Raw genomic sequence first — 21,932 nt, 5'->3', positions numbered from 1 at the left:
CAGACAAAGGTAATGACATAACAGCGTCTGGATAAAGCACTCAAAATTTCTCGTATTCTCTCAAGGAAGTACGGCGAGTGCTTTTCCGGCCTCACTGAACGGATAGCTTCGACAGAGCTAAGACTATCCGTTACAATGTAATAGTGTTCAACAGGTCGTGAGGCGACGCTGTCCAGCGCCCAATGAATTGCTGCCAATTCAGCAATATACACTGAGCAAGGATTCTGAAGACTGTGTGAGGTGCTAAAAAATTCGTTGAACACTCCAAATCCTGTGGACTCATTCATAGAGGACCCATCAGTAAAGTACATATTATCACAATTGATATCCCCATACTTTGCATCGAAGATCGTTGGAACGATCCTCGATCGAAGATAATCTGATGTTCCATGGATATCCTGCTTCATGGACAGATCAAAATGCACAGAGGAATTGATGTAGTCAGGAAAACAAACACGGTTGGGAATATACGAAGAAGGATCAACCTGCATGGAGACGAATTCATGATATGAGCTCATGAATCCAGAATGAAAATTTAGCTCGATCAGCTGCTCAAAATTTCCGATCACCAATGGGTTCATAACCTTACACCGGATGAGGAACCGAAGAGATAATAAATTGAAGCGATCTTTTAGTGGGAGTAGGCCTGCCAAAACCTCGAGACTCATGGTATGCGTTGAGGGCATACATCCCAACGCGATACGGAGACAAAGATACTGAATTCGCTCGAGTTTAATGAGGTGTGTTTTGGCAGCTGATTGAAAACAGAAACTGCCATACTCCATCACTGAGAGAATAGTTGTTCGATACAACATTATAAGATCTTCGGGATGGGCTCCCCACCAGGTGCCGGTAATTGTACGGAGAAAGTTTATTCTTTGTTGACATTTTTTACTCAGATACCTAATATGGGCCCCCCAAGTACATTTAGAGTCGAACCAGACCCCAAGATACTTGAATGACATAGCATGAGTGATCGGTTTACCCAAAAGTTGAAGCTTTGGTTTTGCTGGTTTATGCTTCCTAGAAAAAACCACCATCTCTGTTTTCTCCGTGGAGAATTCGATCCCTAGCCCAATGGCCCAGGTTGAAAAATTGTTCAAAGTATCTTGTAAGGATTCTTGCAGGTCGGATTCGTTTGATCCTACGACAGACACCACTCCATCATCTGCAAGTTGTCTTAGGCTGCAATTTTGTGTAAGGCAATTGTCAATGTCGCTTACGTAGAAGTTGTACAAAAGGGGGCTTAAACATGAGCCCTGGGGGAGTCCCATGTAAGAGACCCGACTTACTGCCGAATCTCCGTGAGAAAAGTTCAAATGTTTCTCACAAAGCAAGTTATATAACATATTATTCAATAGAGGCGGCAGACCCCGAGATTGTAATTTGTCTGACAAAACCTCTATTGAAACAGAATCAAAGGCCCCCTTTATGTCCAAGAATACTGAAGCCATTTGTTTTTTTTTCGGCGTAAGCCATTTGAATTTCTGAAGAAAGCAACGCAAGACAATCATTCGTCCCCTTGCCCCTGCGGAACCCATATTGTGTATCTGAGAGTAGGCCATTCGTTTCAACCCATCGATCAAGGCGAAACAAGATAATTTTCTCCAACAATTTCCGTATACAAGACAGCATTGCTATTGGGCGGTACGAATTGAAGTCGGACGCGTTTTTTCCGGGTTTTTGAATAGCTATAACTCGTACTTGTCTCCAATCATCTGGAACAATATTATGCTCCAGAAACCGATTGAATAAGTTCAACAAGCGATGTTTCGCCACATCAGGGAGGTTTTTCAGCAAGTTGAACTTAATTCTATCCGATCCCGGAGCAGAATTGTTACATGAAAGGAGAGCAAGAGAGAATTCTACCATCGAAAACTCGGAATCAAGATCGCACCTATCTTGTGGTATATCTCGAATAATTCTTTGCACTGGAGCGGAATCGGGACAAACCTTTCGTGCAAAATTAAAAATCCATCGATGTGAATATTCTTCGCTTTCATTGGATGAAGAGCGATTTCTCATGTTTCGAGCCACTTTCCATAATTTTTTCATTGACGTTTCTCGTGATAAACCTCCCACGAAATTTCGCCAATAAGCACGTTTTTTCCCTTTGATCAAGTTTTTAAATTGATTTTCAAGGTCCAAATACTTCTGAAAATTTTCAGGGGTTCCACGTTTCCGAAAAGCTTTAAATGCATTCGATTTATCTCCATAAAGCTTGGAACACTGGCCATCCCACCATGGATTGGGAGGCCTTCGACGAATAGTGGAATCTGGGATGGGTTTCGTTTGAGCGCGAACCGCGCTGTCATAGATCAAACGAGAAATGAAGTTATACTCCTCCAATGGAGGCAAACCATCTCTGGAATTGATGGCTAGAGCAATCGCGTCCGCATATTTTTTCCAGTCAATGTGTCTTGTGAGGTCGTATGCCATGTTTATTGATTCAGAAGAATTCAACCCATTGGTGATAGAAATTTTGATTGGCAAGTGGTCACTACCGTTGGGATCCTGGATTACATTCCACTTGCAATCTAACGATAGTGAATTCGAGCAAAGCGAGAGGTCAAGAGCACTTGGTTTAGCAGGAGGTTTAGGTACACGTGTTGTTTCCCCAGTGTTCAAAACGGTCATATTGAAGCTGTTACAAAGGTCATATATCAACGATGAACGATTGTCGTCGTACTGTTCCCCCCAGGCAGTTCCGTGAGAGTTGAAGTCTCCCAAGATTAATCGTGGCTCAGGAAGGAGTGAGCACATGTCAACAAGTTGCTTGCGGCTAACCGCAGCTCTCGGAGGCCAATACAAGCTGACTATACAGAGGTCTTTGCCTCTGATGTTTGCATGACAAGCAACAGCTTCGATCCCTCCAATAGGTGGAAGGTCAATTCTAAAAAATGAGTGACACTTATTGATCCCCAATAGTACCCCTCCGTATCTGTCATCACGGTCCAAGCGTATTATATTAAAATCGTGGAAAGAAAGATCATTTTGAGAAGAGAGCCAGGTTTCGGATAGAGCAAAAACATCACAATTGAGTTTATGAATTAGAAATTTGAATGAATCCAATTTAGGGATAAGACTACGACAATTCCACTGTAAAACAGTGATATCTCCGACCTCTCTATTTAAATTAGACATCAAGAGAGATAATCATTGCAAGGAGGGGCCATGTTTGCATCAATTGCTGCAAAATTGTCTTTAGTACTGGAAGCATTGCGGTGACAATGGTTCTGATGGAGTCGGAAACATTAAAACACGTGAAGATTTGATCCACAAGGTCAGACAACTTTATAAATCCCGATTGGGAAGTTGAACTTGACGGAAAAACAGGGACAGTTGGGGTTTTTGATGTCCCCTCGAGTGCTGGGTCGTTCGAAGGTGAACTATTACCACGGAGGCCAGGAAATTGATAGTTATTGACGTTAAAACTATTTCAGGAAAACGTGCCCTGGTTTTTTATTTGACCTCCTGAAAGACGTAATCCTACGTCAAAAAATTGGTGAATTAATTCCGATGATTGATTTTATATTTCATGGAAATCAATTTGATAGAACTCCATATCGATATACACTATGATTAGATTCAATATTCTAATAGGACAATCTAATTGTTTCTAGCTAAAAAAATATATATATATATAAAAAAAAGTATAACGCCCTGAATCTTTAAACATGCAAATTACAAGAAACAAAATCATTCAATACTTACGAAAACAAAATCTAATTATAAATTATAAAACATATATTTAAAAAAAAGTTATCTTTGGAAAAAGGGGGAAACAATTGATTTTTCTAACCACCCTAAAATGGAAATGAGTTCAATAATGAAGAAATACGGGTCTAATATTTGCTGATAAGGAACAATACTACCACTTTTCACGTATATCTGAGAACCACTATATCGGTTTGGCATGAAATGACTGCATATTTTTATTGTCAAATCACGTTCATCACACAAGGCAAGCAATATCCAACAATTGCAATGCCCTTCAAATTGAACCAAAAAAGCAATGTTTCCTGCAATATTGTTGGCACAAAGTTTCATATGGTTAGACCACAAAGAAAGTGTGTTATTTTAACGGCCTTACAGTTTGTAATAGTAAAATCGATGTCGCTTCGACTGTTGCCAAGACAAAATCAATTTCACAGAAAAAATAGTTCAAACAATTTTTTTTTGGGAATAAATGGACACACCCGTTACTAAACGTTCATCATTCCACACCAGACCGATGCTATAAACCTCTCATCCAATAGTAATGTTTTAACCTTAAATTTGAGTGATCTGGGAAACCGCAGCTATTGCAATCGTCAAGTCGAACCCATTGTTGAATTTTTCAAGAGCGCACATCTTGTTTATAACCTCCTTTCTTTCCCAGGCGGGAGGTACAGAAAGAAAACAAACAAAAAACACAACAAACGAAAAAATTCGCTCAGCGTATCATCACGGCGAAGCTTACCCCCAGCAAAACCTTAACCATCATCGTCAGCTCGTTTTGCGATCTTCTCATGTTCACGGCGATAAATGTATCTTCAGCGGCGAAGATTCACAGCCAATGCTTCCCCACCTGAAACCTTGACTTTTGTGCGCCTCACTAACCTTTGGTGGGCTCAAGGTTTGCCGGACTTTTCAACAACTGGGGGTTTACCGTAACTCGGTAGAGTATTTAATGTACTTAATGAACAATTACGACCTATCAAATCAGAATGAGTAAGGTCAGCGTCAGCAGAAGCGCAGGATCACCAGTAGTAGAGTATGCTAATTATTGATTATCGTGTTTAACCCGCTGGTTTGGGATGTATGTTAATCATTTGTAACTGACTACGTTTGACCTACTGATTAACGCAGTCTGCTTTGCGATAGCTATCAGAAGCCAATCGGAAATTTTGGTGAAATATCTGTTAACGGGAAAGAGAATGTTCCTCGTGATGATTGAAAGTGGCTGGGTAATGGGTAAAATGAAAATTTGCATTGTTTACTCGTACCGGTGGAGCATAGTTTTCCAGTTGCGTGCAACTTTTAAATGTTTCTACTTGTTTGATTATTTGTAGGTGTAGGTATAGATAGGAGAAAATACATAGGAACCTAATAGTAACAAAACTGCGCAACGTGTTTTCATAAAATGGTGCATTTAATGCAGTGATGCTGTTCACGGCATTGTTTGAATGGATGATGTATTCCTTGCATAGAGTTGGAACGGCGTGAATTTGAACACGCCCTGATGGGTACTCAATGTCAACGCCGTCATTGTTCAGTGATTACGGGAATTCACCGAAATCCGATTTGACCATGAAACAAGCTGGCGTACTTTCTGTTTCCGGCACCTTTTTATTGTAACTTCCCAATTGTGACAAAAACTTGATTCCATATTCACACTTTTTTCTGCCTCTATTCATGTCATCATGAGAAAGTTTTTCCTCTCGTCAAGCTTTCCCGCCTCTTGAAAGACTTGACTTATGGTCTATTCGATTTTGGAACCACTCATCCGAAAATCGGTTAACCCGTTCCGCCAGTCGGAACGTCCAAGTTTTTCGATTCGACAAACTGACAGACAGTAGCTACCGAAAACAAAATTTAAAAAATGCATACATTCGACACATTCACCTACGGAGCCAGCGCTGGGAAACTGCAGCCTGTGCAATACGGTTTGGCTGTTTGACCTCAAAGTCAACTGTGGCGTGACAAAAAGTTATAAAATTTAATTGAAAAGATATGAGAAATTGTCTAGTGCTCCAAATTGGATCCCCCACATCTAGGTTAAGCCTGTTAGGGTTCGGTTCGCGCTAAAGCGAAAGGTAAAGTTTTACAATCGAAGCTCGTTATTTGAAGAAACAAATTGAATCGAGAGTTCGGAGTATCCCGTGACTGAAGACGGAGCCGGTTATAAATGTTCATCCAAAATATTTCAACACAATCCCAAGAATCCGTCACCCACGTTGGGGCGAAAAAATTGATTTATATTATAACGAGATCGAACTTCCGCTGGAACCGATTGAGCAACGAATGAATCTGGTGTGGTTCGGTTGAACATCCCACTCTCGAAAAACGGCGCTGTTGGATTAGCAAAGACACGTGGGCGACGGAATTCTTTGAAAAACAAAACGCGAATCACCCCGTCTCCCCGTCAGCTGATAGCTATTGAACTGTCGTATTTGCAATAGCTGTATAAAGAAAATAAGATGAATGCCAAGATAATGACTTCATTTGCGTTCTTGCCAGCGTTCCTCTTCCTTCGAATTGAAAATAATATCATTCTAGCTACGACGATGCGCTCGATCCCAATGGCAGTACATAGATATTCCCAAGTGCATTCTCATGTCGGTACCTACGACCCCGCGCGCAAGCATTGGAATGTTTTTTTATGTAGCCATCTCCTCCTCGGCGGGAAATTGATTCAACATTATTCCGCATAAATTATCGACCGGCCTTGCCTTGCCTTCATATGTACGAATCGCCATTGTATGAATGCGTACGAGATTACGTATCGTACGGAGACCTCCTCCTGAGTTATGGGCGCTTTCGAGACGAATGTCACATTCTAAAAATGGAATGTTTCGACGATACAAGCAATCGATGCGATGTTTAGCCGCTACGACGAGGGCGTGCAGTTGCGGTGGAGATGTAGTGATTCACAGTATTATGAACGCGCAGAATTATGAAGGTGTTGTCACATGCAGTAATAATGATTGAATTGCGTGAAGGTTCAACGCTATAAAATAGTAACTTTAGTTGAGAATAAAGTTAGTTGGCATATGGTACCTTGCATTAACACTTTAAGGACCGAGAAGGAATATGTAAGACTTACGTCTGGGACCGCACGTTTTAACTTGTGTGAAGTTGCTTGCTTTGCTAGCAAGTTTTGACGTAGGACTACGTCTTTCATTTCTGTACCGAGGTGTAAGTTCAAAGTTTCGAAAACGAGAGAGTGACGCTGGAGTGCAAGGTTTTGTACGTTAATACCTCTTTACCGGCTGAATGGAGCGGTATAATAATCACTTCATCCGAAAGATAACATGTCAACGAGTTATATGATTGTCATTTATTGGTCCGAAAAATCGTTTCAATAGCTTAAAATTTGCTTTGAAAGCAAGCTATTGAAATCATCATTGCTCAATCATGATGATTGGTGATCGCAATGTGTTCCCGAACACGGACGCAAAATCTAGGCACCTGGAGAAACCGTCATAGCGAATACATGCAAGCTGTGACTTCTTTTGCTCGCTTGCATTACAGTTTGGGAAACCATAGCGGACACATGCAAACTGAACCGAGCCTTCGCGAGCGTGACACCGCATCGCACAACAGCGAAGTAGGCGATTTCGGCGCGTCGGTCGAAAATGTAAACGCCGTTACCCAGGCAGCAACCAAAATCAAGCTCCCCCCGCTAGTGGTGAAGGCGGTCGTTCTTGACAAACTCATCAGCGAATTCGCATCGATGGGTGTTACAGCAGAGTACAAGCTGTGTGGCACAATTCAGTCTTTTTCCAAGCAGTTAACATTGTTTGTTTTCCGTCACCATAAGGGCTTCGTTGGTGCCTTTGAGAATACATCAATGCATTAAACTGACGTTATGGCGAAGCAGGCGTTAAGGTTGTGCGCCAAAAAATTATTTGAGGCCTACCAAGCCTCTTGAATGTCTTACTGGAATGTTATAAGTTATTTGGGTTCGCATGCCAGTCGCAAAACTGCCTTCAACTAGGATTGCATTTGCGCTAATATTGATCATAATGAAGCATTGCTACTGTTTTAGAGGTTGTTATATTAACAAAAAGAGTGTATTTCGCTTGATTAGCCACTGCAAGTAAATTTCGTTCTGGAATTTTGTATGTGATTAGGTTTCGCTTGCTAGTAACAAAACTTCCTCCACTAAGGGTTACAGCTGCGCTTCTCTCGAGCATGAGAAAGTAATGCAACTTTTTTCGAGGCCAGTAATACAAACAGAAGCGTTTTTTTAGAATAGCGCAAAATGATGAGAAGTGTTTATATTCCTAGTGGTTTCAAGCCACCAATGTATGGCTCTATATGCATGCTATGGCGAACGTTTGTTTGGCGCTTGGTTTACGTTGTACGAACGATGCCTATAGGTGCGATTCCTTTAAGGCAATACTAAATAACATGTAGTATGATATTTGATACTTGCAAGTGTTGTCATTGTTGTTGTTTCCATGCGGTGCCAAAGATATATTGATGTAGTTATGAGTTGTGGAATAATGGTGCTGGTGCAACATGTATATAATCGAGTCTAGCCGAGTCTATGTCAATTGCGAAAAAGGCCAAAAAAAAAGAAAAGCGTTCGAGGTAAATTTTCATTGCATTGACATGAAATAAATTGCGACTTACGATCAGCTAGTGTATTGTTTTGCGAGGGCAAGAATGAATCATCAATCATTTATCGTCAACAAATTCTACAATGAAAAAAATATTTCAGAGATTATTCTACTAAGCAGTTGTTTCTAAAATTTCACAGCATTATAGAATAATATCCGAAGGTACGAATAAGCGACTTATATAGAATAACAGCGTAGTTCTACGTCAACAATGCGGTCGTATCTTGGACACAACCTCTTATAATTTTTATATTTTCTCTTGAAAGCTGAGGTTTTTTTAAATAACATATCCAAAAATCAGAGAGGTGTTTTCTTCGTTTTTGAGTGATTTTGCAAAGTTAACATGTTTTCAGTTTTCGTTCAATATTCCTATGCGATTGACAGCATCTATGCGACTAGAATCCAATTTTTAAGCATATATGGTATTTCATGTGGCTTCAAGTTTGTATATCGATCATCTGAATCGTAGTTTAAAAGTTATGAGTTTGAAAAAAAAAGACATTTTTAGAATAAAGGGAAACATGATTTTTTTTGTATCAACGGTTAATTTTGAAAAATCATAACTCAATAACACAAAATAACACATCTCCGAATTTTGGATATGTTATCTGAAAAAATTAGCTTTCAAGAAAAAAATAAAAAAATAGCTTGATCCCTTGATCCCTATGTAAACTATAAAAAAAATCAATCAATAATTACCAAATCCAAAATTTCTGCAAGCATAATATATAATATAATATATATAAGTATAAAAAAGACTAGCTAATTGACTTTAATTTGATATGTAAATCATCTGAATCGGTGCTGTAGTTAAAAAATTATGAGTTTTTAAAAAAAAGGATTTTTTGGAAAAAATGGGAAATTTTTTTTTTATTTTTTAGGCAGCCCTAAAATGGAAATGATCACCGTATTGATGAAAAATACGGGTCTAATGTTCTGCAATAAAGAACAAAGCTATCACTTTTCACGAATATCTGAGAACCAGTATATCGGTTTGCCATGGAATGGCTGTATATAAACATTTCCATCGCATTTCTAGGTGGATTGACACTATTTTCGTAACTCAAATAATTATTCAAGACACTTACATGTTGTTAAATTATATTGAAATTATATTTAAATTATTGAGAAACTGATTTCTAAACACAATTCTTTTTAGAAACTAATTATCACTATTTTGACCCATTTTTTTTTTATCTTCGCTTATTTTTCGTCGGCCTATTTCCGCCACTTTAGTGCCAATCACCGACATCAGGGAAGCGACTCCACCTGTTCCTACCTATCAGACTCAACAACTCATGAGCCGGGCCAACTTCTTTTACTTCCCCTCCGAAGGAAGACGTAACCAGAGATTTTTCGCCTCAGAAAATCCCAACGACGCCAGCTGGGATTGAACCCAGACCGATCGGATTGTGAGGCTGTTACGCTAACCACACAACCACTGGCGACGTCGTTTTTTTTTTTGACCCATTGTCACTCCCTCTAAGGGGTGGGATTGGGTCAATGTTCATTTAATCGTAGTTCGATGAAAAATTAATTTTATTCAACAATTCATTGAACACCTACGAGTGTTCATCATTAGAGAACATTTCTACGTAATCAGAATTGTGTTTTACTCTAATTTACAATAGTTATTCAACAAAAAGTCACGGGAGGGTTATGTCCGAGACACGACCGCATAGTTTACGTAGGATTCCGTTATGCTATCTGTTGATTTTGGATATGTTTGAAGAATTACATCGTAAAACTCTTTGATAATGATTTGGTGGCCCTAAAAAGGGCCGTTTTGTTTGGTTGTTGGGTACTGTTTGTTAACTCCACCAGTTTTTACCGAGCGATGATAACATAATGATGGTAAACAGTCGTTGGATGGTGCGTATTAGATAAAACATACCGAAGTGGAACGAGATATTATGAAAACCGCCCACTGTGATTCTAGACAAGATGTCTCCTGTGTTATGAATGGATGAAATAAATAAAAAAAAAACTCACCGATGTAATTATCAACTTTTCTCATCAGTAAAAACATGTTACTTCAATATAGGGGAAACATATGTGAAATGGAAAAGGTAATTTTATTTCATAATTTTTACTTTCTGAGTGTTTATTCAACCCAATGCGAGTTCTAATTGGACAACAACAGCTAATACTATATGTAGAGCATATGGGAAACCACTTTTTGTAAAATTTCTTCAGTTTTTCATTTTTTCTCGTCGTGTAAACTTTCCTTGGGAGAAAATGAACACAACAAAACAGACAGCTTAACCCTCTACCAATTTTTTTTATTTATCTAAAAAACCTGTTCCACTTTTATCTCGAATTTCCGACTTTCAACATAAAATACTCCTAGCAGAAAACTGCCAGCATAAACACAATGTATATGTGTGATAGATGAAAATATTCTTAAGACGTTCTAGTGGTACATTGAAAATAATGTCTGAATAATTTGAAAATAGAATGCGCGAAGCCCGTCTAAAGGCGTAGAGGGTTAAACCAAACGACCCGTTCTTGAGCGGGAATACAACTTGGTTTTTATTTATGAAAATTGAAATAAATTGTTTCATATATCAAGTAATTTTTTAAACAACTTCTACCATATACAATTTTATACTTAGACTTGTACTAAATTTTTCACAATACACGATCGATCATTGATATGAAATTTCACGAAGCAATCAACATTCAAGTTCCAAATTGAAATTTTATTTCCCCCGGTCAGTTTGGTTTTTTATGTATCTGTTAGGGAACAAATTTCGATAGGAACAAAAGCTGCCCCTACTTCCAAGTATTTACAATGCCGATTCCCCACAGGCAACTTGATTTGGATGTCTCTGTTAGGGACCCGCCGCATGTTTCGTCAATTTCGACCAATCAGAAGTGGGTATTTCCGTTAGGATAGGGGTTGAGATTTTTCAATTGTTTGATAGTTAGTTTCGTGACATATATTATTTTCTTCAATATAAAAAATTGTTATGGAGGGCCGAAATTGGTTGACGCAAAAATTTCATCAATCCATCATGAAATGACGGAGCAATAAGCGCTTGAAATTGGACAATTTTCACGATGTGCTCGATTTTCGATTTTCAATTTGTACCCCAATATGTTCCCGAAAGACGTAACCCTACGTCAAAAGTTCAAAAACTACATTTTTTGACACTATTTTCATTTTCATCGAAGGTACCTTAAAGTTGTAGCTATAAATTGATGTATATCCTATTGATATGTGTTAATTTTTCACAATGCTACAACATGTCAAAAATCACTTAACATTTCGGACTTCGCACTTTACCTCGATAAATGCATAAAAGTCATCACAAGAGATGGAACATAAATGCAGACTATTTTTGTAATTTTCCTTATAAAATTCTAAATGCCTCAAAATGACGCGTCACTTAAACCCAGTGTTAATAGGGGTCGATTTTCAGACCTCGTCAACTCTCAAAATCAATTTTCGTTCATGTCGACCCTTGGGAAACCGAAATCGACCACTTTGAGAAACCCTGGTGTAGAAGATCCCAACTTTCCAAATTGTGATATGGGAGTCGAATTCATCTGGTTCTGGACATAAGAAGCATCAAAACTCTGAGATAATATGCTCTCGTGCTCGCTTGGTCAATTTGAACAAACTCTCAATAGATAATAGTTTGATATAATTTAAGTTCCGGAACTTCATTGACCCACTGTGCGTATTCCGTAACACCCTTCAACTGACAAGCAAATGTAATTCATAAAACCGGCGTCCAAAAATGGAATCACGTTCACTTTTCGCTCACTCAATCAGATCAGCTGTTGGGAAATGAAATGCAAATGATTGGACCACTGACTGTAGGGCTGACTCGATATTATTACTGGAAAGCAAATACATATCACACCATCGCCCAATTATCCAACACGAGCGCAACAATTTTATGGTTTTGTATGGGTAGCAATAGCTCTCGCAGTGCGTGCTTTCTGGGCGCTCATCGAGAACGAAAGGGATCTTTCCAATGCGCGATCGTGAAAAAATAAACAAACTCGCGGATTGTAGGGGGAAATATAACACCAACACTTATCCGGGCCGGGTTGGGTTTAAATTTATGTTGGTAGTTTTCGCGATATGCTATTGTATGGGTCAAGTTGCTGTTTCACGTTACCACTACTAGAATGGACATGTTGATTTGTGAGATGCGATAGTCGCTGTCTGTGGTATGTGGGAAACTATTTGCACTCTCGATCGTGTTTTGTGTTGACTTTGATCCGAAGTTGCGGTATGTAACGAATTGTGTGCTATTAAATGCGGTGTGTTTACTCGTAGCTTGAATTACGTCATTTGACGATGACGCGTTTTCCGGAATGCAGCGGATTGACAAGGCGAACAGATGCGCGAAAAGTACGCAATATAGTTATTTAAGGATATGCGGAGGCGCCCTTGTTGCACTATAGGGTGACATACAACCCGAAACGTGTGGCTGACCTTGAAAAGAAAAGGATAATCTGAGCTCAAATATCAGTTCAAATATTTAATTTTCTGTATCGCATGATTATTCTAAATTTTACGCTTTGTAACTCTCTAATGGATTAAACAACTATTTTATATGCTTTTGATTCACTCGTCAGGAAGTGGATATCATAAAAAAGAGACATAAAAAGGGTCGGTAAGCTCCAGCCAGTAGCATTTTATTTCCCATTAACCATCGTCATAATTGTATATGTGGCCAATAACTTAAATTACTGTAAAGCTTACCCATCACGGTCGAGCAACCACAAGGATGTCCTTTCTAAAACTAGCTTCCTCGCTGGAAAATCGAACTCCGTCGCAGAACGCGTTTTAGTTCAATTCGAAATCTACGAAGCCGCGCACAGCAATTTTCGAATCCCACTCAATCTAATCTCGATCGTATGCTAACTTGCTTCATTTTATCGACAGGTGATGTAAAATGGTAGTCTAAGGTGGCTGCTAAGTTTGATATAGAAAAGCATTGATCGACGTCTGCTACACCGCGAAATGGAACTACCAAAGGGAGCGAAAATTACACATACTGGACTCCTGCAGCACAACCCGGATGGGAAGACGGAGATCCAGAAGATCACCCAGGCGGGGCTGGTGGCCCGATCGCCTGAAGGCACCGCTGCAAAGGGTATGAATATCCGCGGGAACGAAGATCTGTGGGTGGAAATTCAAGCGAATACGTTTAAAAATTGGGTTAACGAGCATTTGAGGGGGTCCGGCTTACAGGTGAGTTTGTCAAATGTCTCCTGAAATGATTCACGAGCATGATGGTTGAATATTTTTAGGTCACAGACTTTAACGACGACTTCCGCAACGGAACGTACCTGTGCGCCTTGGTGGAAGGACTTCAAAAGCGACCCCTGAAGCCTACCTGGAACAAGAGACCGGCCAATCAGCATCACTATCTGGAGAATGCAACCACGGCCCTGAATGCCATCGAAGCAGATGGAGTGAAGCTAGTCAACATTGGGAACGTTGACATCGTCAACGGGAATGTGAAACTTATACTGGGTTTGATTTGGTCACTAATCGTGCGGTACCAAATCGGTCGGAGTAAGTTCCCACCAAGGAAGCTGATGCTGGCCTGGTTGCAGGCAGCTCTTCCGGATTGTAAGGTAAATAATCTGACCACGGATTGGAACAGTGGAGTGCTACTCTCGGCTTTACTCGATTACTGCGAGCCTGGGCTGTTCCCACATTGGCGTACACTGGATGTCAACGATTCTGTGAGGAATTGTGAACGGGCCATGAATATTGCGCATCAGAGATTCAGAATACCGAAGGTGTTGGAACCCGAATATCTAGCGTCCAGCTGGTTGGACGAATTATCCGGGATGACGTACTTGTCGTACTTCATGAGACCGGATGGTCCCGGGTACAACGCTACCATGCAATGGGTCAATAGTACAATTAAAAGACCTGTTTCCAACTTCACGGTAAATCGACTGCGCTTAGTCAAAAGTCGTTCCATTAACTCTTTTGCGTGTTTTCAGACGGACTTTAACGACGGAAAAGTTTTCTGTGAGATTATCCGGGATCTTGGCGGACCCGTTCCCGATGCCAGCAAACTTAGTTCGGATCCTGCCTCATGGGAGAGCAACCAGAACAAAGTAATCGAGGGTGGTCTCAAGCTTGGCGTTAAACCGGTACTTTCCGCCAGAGATATGGCAACGGCAGATGAGGAGCATCTTGGTATTATGGCCTACGCTACCTGGCTTCGGTGGATCACTCCAAGACCACCACTAGCCGATATGCTTGCTGTCCATCTGGAAAGTACCTCGGGCAGAACAGGGGAACCAACTCGTTTCAAAGTGGAGGTGCTCTCCAGGGAGATAGAAATGTCCAAAGTGAAGGCCTACGTGGCCACTCCAAACAGTACCGTTCTGCACCCGGTCAAGTTGAACTCCAGAGGTGAAGGTACCTACATTCCGGATAAATACGGGATGCACGAGATTGTTCTGGAGGTCGACGGTAACCAGTAAGTACTGACAGTGAAATGTAATGCGATTTTTTGTTGCTCATCCGCTTGGTTTTTAGGTTGGGAGGCCATTTCTTCCGTGTGCTACCCCGGTTAGTGCACGTGGCACCTCCCGGGATGGCACCCTGTGCTCTGGGTAGCCTCGTAGAAGTTCTTGTGAATGCCACCGGTGCTCCAAAGTCGGAAGATATTCTTGTGACGGCTTACAGTCCCTCCGGTAGACCGTTGAAGTGCCCGTTGAAAAAGGTAAGTCGGAGGAATAGAATTACGAAAGTGCGATTGTGTATTTTCACCCCTCTCATGAATAGTCCAAAAAAGCAAATTTTTCAATACTCATATTTACAGGGTGTTCAATAAGTTCGAACACACTTTAAAAATGTGTTAAAATATTAAAATACAAGATATTCTTTTCTGCGTCAATTTTTATTGAGGCAATGTTTATTGAAAACCTATACGACGTATTAGTTGGGAGCACCCTTCCTTTGTGCTGTATGACGAGTTTGAGACGATTCTCAAAAGAATCGCACGCGGCTCGCATAGTGCTCACTTTATGTTCGCTCTGCTTGACCAGCATATACGACCATTAGGGTGCCAATGGATGTATGGGAAAAAATCGATCCTAAAATTTAAAAAAGTTACCCTATACAAAATGTTCACCACCTCGAAAAAACACCTTATGCCGAATTTCAGCTCAATTAGACTTTAGGGAGAGTGGCGCAAAGCGGTCAAAGTTTGAGTTTTTTGAAAATCGAAAAATTACCCAGGGGGGAGTAAAGGAGAACGGGGCTTTTCGTAATTTTTTTTTTGATGCCAAATGTCTTAAAATTGCATGAAATGTCGAGATCTAGTGTCATCTCGAAAATTTTGTTTTGTTAAAAATCGGCATTCTGGTACTTGTAAATCTCGTAAATAAACTGTAAACTGTAAATCTCGTAAATGAACTGTAAATCTCGACGAGTAATGCAATTTAAAAACATTTGGCACCAAATTTTTTATGAACCTCGATTTTCGGTGATTTTTCGTTTTTCAAAAAAAAATCATATTTTAACGTTTATGACACCAGTAAATGAAGCCCGAATGGGCTGATATTTTGCATAGGGTCTATTATCGTGCAAATCAACATTTCCTAGCATGTTCCGAATGAAAAATCGAGATAACTATTTTTATTGGCACCCAAAACCATACTTTTATTTTCGTACTCCGAAAACCACTAAGTCCCAGAATGCCGATTTTTGACAAAAAAAAAATCTAGATGACACTTTTCTCGACGTTTCATGCAATTTTTAGACATTTGGCACAAAAAAAAAATTCGGAAACCCCGATTTCCTTTACCTCCTCCCTTGGGTGATTTTTCGATTTTCAAAAAACTCAAACGTTGACCGCTTTGCGCCACTTTCCCTTAAGTCCGATTAAGCTTAAATTCTGCATAGGGTGTTTTTTTTTCGAGGTGGTGAACATTTTTTATGAGGTAACTTTTTGAAATTAAAGATGACCATTTTCATTGGCACCCTAACGACCATACATAAAAGTATAGGGGATTGAGGCCCGGGGAGCTGGGAGGGCACAAAGTTTTATCGAAGAAATCAGCCAAATTCTCTCAACATCACCCTTGGACGATATTCGCCTTGTGGACCATGCGCTGTCCTGTTGGAAGACGTAATGATCCTTCCCGTAGAAGTCCCGAAGTGCCGGGGCCACAACCTTCTCCAGAACATTGATCTTACAGTACGCGGGATTGATTTTCACGTTTTTCTCGATAAACACCAGCGGGAGCTTCCCACGCCTGGATACGGTCTCCAAACCATCACTGACGCGGCGTTCTGAAACCGCGGAATGTAGCCTTCGTTACCCCATGAACCTTGCGTATCTTGTACGACCTTCATCCCAGGTTCTTCGTCATGATTGTGTGGGCTGTCTCCATCGACACATCCAGGTCCGCATCGAGCGGTTCATTTTTCGACGAACCCGCCGCGACGAACCCGCCTTTACCACCTTGGCGAATCCCGCACGGTCGATTCGAGCCCGTCTCCCGGCACCGACGGATGGTGGTATATATGAAATTCCGCTTCACTCCGTGGGATTTCAACCGCCGGAATGTCGTCGGGTCGCTCCTCTCTCGCAAACCACTTTACTACGATGTCGCGTACTCCTTAATCGGGTGCGGTAAACAAACAACAAATGACAACAAGTCGACACCGTGCGCGTTGGTTAGCCTATATATGAGGCTAAAGCTGACACCAATACCAATACACAGAATGCACATGGTGCGCACCTACACAACGATGAAAAGTTGTATTCGAACTTATTGAGCATCCTCTATATAATTTTTCAAAAGAAGTTAATTAACTTTCATCTAACTTTGTCGGACTATTTTTTTAATCAGACCAATGTGTTCAGGATTGTTTTTGACGTAGAACTACGTCTTTCATTAAGGGTGCCAAATCAGAAAACAGGTCACGTAAATAAAGTTAACGTTAATAACTATTTTTGACGCGAACGGATTTAGGCGATTTACATACCAAATGAAACGAAAATTCCTTGAGATTTGTTTGATATGCTATACATTACAATCCCCTGATGTGTAAGTGGTTAAAATTCATGAAAACTATAAGCGTTTCCATTTTCCCATACATTTGTTCTGTCCATTTGTGTGCTTTCCCGAACAGAGCTGTCAATAACGAGCAACTTATCGACGAGTAACGAAGGGGAAATCGATTAAAAGTCTCCGTGATCAAAGGTAAAGAAGAATGACGAAGGGGAATATTTGCCTAGAGTATAAACAGTGGGTCTCGCTGAGGCAAACTTTCAGTCTCGTTCTGTTTTCAAAGCAATGAACATCGCTTGTTCTTCCTTGTTTTCTTCCTTCCTTGTCTGGCATTGCAATCATTGCATCATACTGACGCCATTGCATTGAGGTTTTGAGCTGCGCAATTGTGTGGGGAATCATCAAGCTAGGCTATCGTCGGCTTACCAAGAAAATAAATGTTCTGGAATTTTGTCGTCGATTTGGTTTCGCATGACAGTAACAAAACTCTCTCCACAAAGGATGAGAGGTACGCTCATTTAGACTGGCAATATTTACAGAAGGGTTTCTGTTGAAAAGAGCGCAAAATTGTTTGGTGGTGCAAGTTATGCGGCCGTGATGATGAATATAAACAAGGAGGGGAGATAAGGGGGATTGCATTTGCGCTAATCATGAGCATAATGGAGCAATGCTTCTCTTTTCGAGGTTGTTGAGATTAACAAAAAGAGTTTATTTCGTTTATTTAGTCACCAAGAAAGTAAATGTCATTCTGGAATTTTGTATGTGATTTGGTTTCGCTTGCTAGTAGCAAAATTTTCTCCACTAAACATGACAGCTGCGCTCATCTCGAGCATGAGAAAGTAATGCAACTTTTTTCGAGGCCAGTGATATGAACAGAAGCCTTTCTTTTGAGAATAGTGCTAAATGATGAGAAGTGTTTATTCTAGTAGCTTTGAGCCACCAATATACGGCTCTGTATGCATGCTATGGCGAACGCTTGTTGGCGCTTGGTTTACTTTGTTCGAACGATGTCTAGAGGTACGATTCCACTGAGACAATACTAAATAAAATGTAGCATGATATTTGATACATTCAAGTATTGTCATTGTTATTGTTTCCATGCGGTGCCAAAGATATATTGATGTAATTCTGAGCTGGTGCAACAATTATATAAATTATATAAAAGGCCACCGGAATCGCGTTCGAGGTAAAATTTTAATGCATTGATATGAAACAAATTGCGACATATGATCAGCTAATGTATTGTTCTACGGGGGCAAGAGTGAATCATCGATCAATTATCGTCAACTGATTATACGACAAAAAAACCATTTCAGGGCGATCATACCATTCTACAAAACAGTTATTTCTAAACTTTCACAGTATTATAAAATAATAGCCGAAGTTATAATTATGCGACTCATATAAAACAACGTCGTAGTTCTACGTCAACAATGCGGTCGTATATTGAACACAACCTCCTATAATTTTTTTTTGATACTCCTTCATCAGTCACGAATAAAATTTGGTCATATGACAAAGAAAATTGTAATTTTGGATAGTTGGTCCACTTTGTTCAAAAAGTACGAGAATATAAAGCTTATTTTAGGACATTTTCGATGTGATTACTCCTTTTTTCGATTACGCGTTTTAAACGGTGAACAAAATTCTTCATGCACAACTCTAACATTACGACTTCGATGCTGTTGAATATCCGAGTTATTTCTTCTTTAAGTTCCTCCAAATTGTGTGGCTTATTATCATAGCAACGGTCCATCACGTATCCCCAGAGGAAGTAATCGACGACGAGAAATGCCAAATTCTTACCAAAAAAGGACAAAGTTTCATTAGGGCTTCGGTTTCTCGAGTAATACGATTTCAACTGAAAAAACACGTTCTTGTAAATTGTATATCTTGACACTAAAAACCATCCGATCAGACTGAACGAGTAGCTGAATATTATCGTCGCGAAGTGGGGAATGCAGTGTTACCATCAACGGAGCGAAAAAAAAATTATAGGTAGCTATTCGATGTTTTTGCGTAAGCGTTTAATCTGAAGGTACAGGGTCCTTCAGATTTTTAAAAGTTCCGATGAATTCTAAAATAATATCCGATGTAATAAACAAGCGAATTGAATGATATAATTCCTCTGTTCTACGTCGAAAATGCGGTCCTGTCCTAGATTCAACGCTTTACAATTTTTATTTTTGTTAATTATTTACATGAATTTATTCTTCAATTATCTAATTCTTTTAATTATTAATTTATCATTCTTTAATTCTGCAGTTCTTTTGTTTTTTAGCTTTTTGGTTCTTCAGTTCTATAATAAAAAGTTCATAAAAAAATTCGGTTACCTTGTCAGGTTTCCCAAGAATAATTTTCTGCCGGCGCTATTGGAGTTCGATAAAGAGTAGGCACGATAAGCAGGAAATATATCACGATTAACGTTAACATAATTTACTCGGTTACCTCCCGTTTCGAATTTCATAAAAAAGTATGCACGATAAATAACCAAATACATCACTGGTCCGATTAATTTTAGAAGAATTTTCTCGGTTACCTTGTCAGGTTGCGCTGTCGCGATTGGAGTTCGGTGAAGAGTAAACGCGATAAATAACGGAATATATCGCCGGTCCGATTGAGTCTGGAAGAGGTTTCTCGGTTAGGTTTCCCAAAGATAATTTTCTTTTATGCGCGATGAATAATATATGAATACAAAACATAACATTAACGAACATAAAACTTTCAGAATTTCGCTTCGTCGAATAGTCGATAGTTCTTGTTTATATAATCACATCACTTACCTCAGTGAATTCTGATTCTTTCCACTAACAAATATGCTTTCTATGATAATCGCTAGGGAAACACCCTATAGAGGCGACCCTTCTAGCTTTCGGGCGGCGAATATCATACTAACATTCCTTCCCTTCCCCTGATGATTGTAAGGACGTGGCCGGCGTCGTTATTGATTATTTAAAGCTCAACTTACCGAAACTTGTACAATGAGAATGGTTTGCTACTCCCAGGCGTCAGTGTGTTCTTTGTGCAATTTCGCTGGTTCAGGCCAATCACGGAGTGCAACTACGAAATGTATAGACTACCCATGCTCAAGCTCAAGCTCTTAATACAATCCGTAATGATCTTTAAAAGTATCATCCACTCATACTGGTATAGCATTTTGATATGCTATACCATATGCAATATAAGAGAGCAAAGTAAGATACACTTTGTAAATAAGTACGCACCAAGGGTTCACTTTCGTGTACAGGCCAACCTTTTTTTGTGCGGGGGATAGGGACCGCACAAAAAAATCACATAAGAAATCGTGCAAAAATTCACCAGTAGCTTTAAAAAATCGTGTTCGGTACAGATTAAAAAAAAAATTGGGGCGGTAGATAGGGACCGCACAAAAAAAAAGTTTGCCCCAAGAAAATAACTCAAATCCACGCCGCTCACCGTTCAATTTCCTTTTGTTTCCCTGCTTTTCGATGGGACTGTTTGTCTTTTCGGTTTCCCGTGGCTAAGTTGTGTCTTTGATTGCATGTCGAAACTGTTGCTGATAGAAACCATATCATGCAAAAACTTAGAAAAACAGAGCATTTGATGGAAGGATGGAAATGATTTCAGAAGTGGATAATTTGAACGCAAATAAGCTTTTTCCGTGCTGAAATGCTTATAAACCATCGAAAAAAACTAAATGGACGATAACTTCGTGAAATATGCTCCATTTCATATACCGCACAGAAAAAAATCGCGCACAAAACAATCGCACACAAAAAACCGCACAAAAAAATCGCACAAAAAAACCGCACAAAAACAGGTTTTACTGTATACTTATGAGACCGAATTTCAATTCATAATATGGTGTAATGGATTAATTGTTGTTTGAAAAAATCTTTTCCTGTACAAGTGCCTTTCTTTCGATGCATAGATGATTTGTTGGTTATTGTATGTGGTATTAATATAACGTTTTTTTAATTAGAAAATTATACGTTTAAAAAAATATATAAAATATAAATTATTTTCTACATTTTATTCTCTATCCAAACTTTTAAGTTTTATAGCTGTTGAGTTAATTTTTTTTCTAAAAAAGTAAGAAAAAGACGGGTGGGTAATGTCGGGGACATAACCGGAGTGACGTAGGACTATACAAAGAGGACAGCTTTTGTTAAAGATATATTTTAAATATGTTGTTTAATTTTCTTCTCCTACGTGAACCTGAAAATCTACCTGAAAAATGGATCAGTTTACTGTTTACTCTTTATGGATATGTTGATGGTTCTGAAAAGAACCTTTGGTGTTGTGTTTTTGTTATCACTCGATATTCCCATCTTGTTCGGTTAAACCTTCCTGTTTTGCTATTGCGTTTGCCACTCGCCACAGCTTACACAGTTGGAAAATTTCTTCCCATCCAGCTTGTGACATGTTGTTCAGTAAATTACATTTAATGCGACGTGCCGGAGAAACACTTTGCCACTCACTGAAACTAATTGTTGCCTTGATGAGCGCCGAACCGAAGCTGCTCTGTTCTTGATGCGGGTTTTCTGATTGTCGTGAGCAGCTTTGCAAGCCAACTCGAGCACTCCGACGGCCGAAACTCTATAATCGCTG

At 39.7% G+C, this 21,932-nt stretch overlaps 1 protein-coding gene across 6 annotated transcripts in view; it reads left to right on the top strand.

Moving 5' to 3' along the window:
* Positions 1 to 21,932, top strand: part of LOC129771708 (filamin-A) — a 161,421-nt gene that overhangs the window by 40,208 nt on the left and 99,281 nt on the right. For 5 of the 6 annotated variants that reach the window (XM_055775643.1, XM_055775647.1, XM_055775648.1 and 2 more), the window contains exons 2-5: positions 13,237 to 13,545; positions 13,605 to 14,255; positions 14,313 to 14,797; positions 14,857 to 15,043. In XM_055775643.1, the coding sequence (XP_055631618.1) occupies positions 13,315 to 13,545; positions 13,605 to 14,255; positions 14,313 to 14,797; positions 14,857 to 15,043 (1,554 nt within the window). In that variant the 5' untranslated portion in view covers positions 13,237 to 13,314. Of the gene's footprint in view, positions 1 to 12,566; positions 12,700 to 13,236; positions 13,546 to 13,604; positions 14,256 to 14,312; positions 14,798 to 14,856; positions 15,044 to 21,932 lie in introns of those variants that run through there. The other variant, XM_055775644.1, reaches the window with a different exon arrangement.

The sequence above is a fragment of the Toxorhynchites rutilus genome, chromosome 2 (genome assembly GCF_029784135.1).
Source record: "Toxorhynchites rutilus septentrionalis strain SRP chromosome 2, ASM2978413v1, whole genome shotgun sequence".
Classification (NCBI taxonomy): Eukaryota; Metazoa; Arthropoda; class Insecta; order Diptera; family Culicidae; genus Toxorhynchites; species Toxorhynchites rutilus.
The sequence above is the reverse complement of the archived record's forward strand: the minus strand, read 5'-3'. Positions and strand labels throughout refer to the sequence as shown.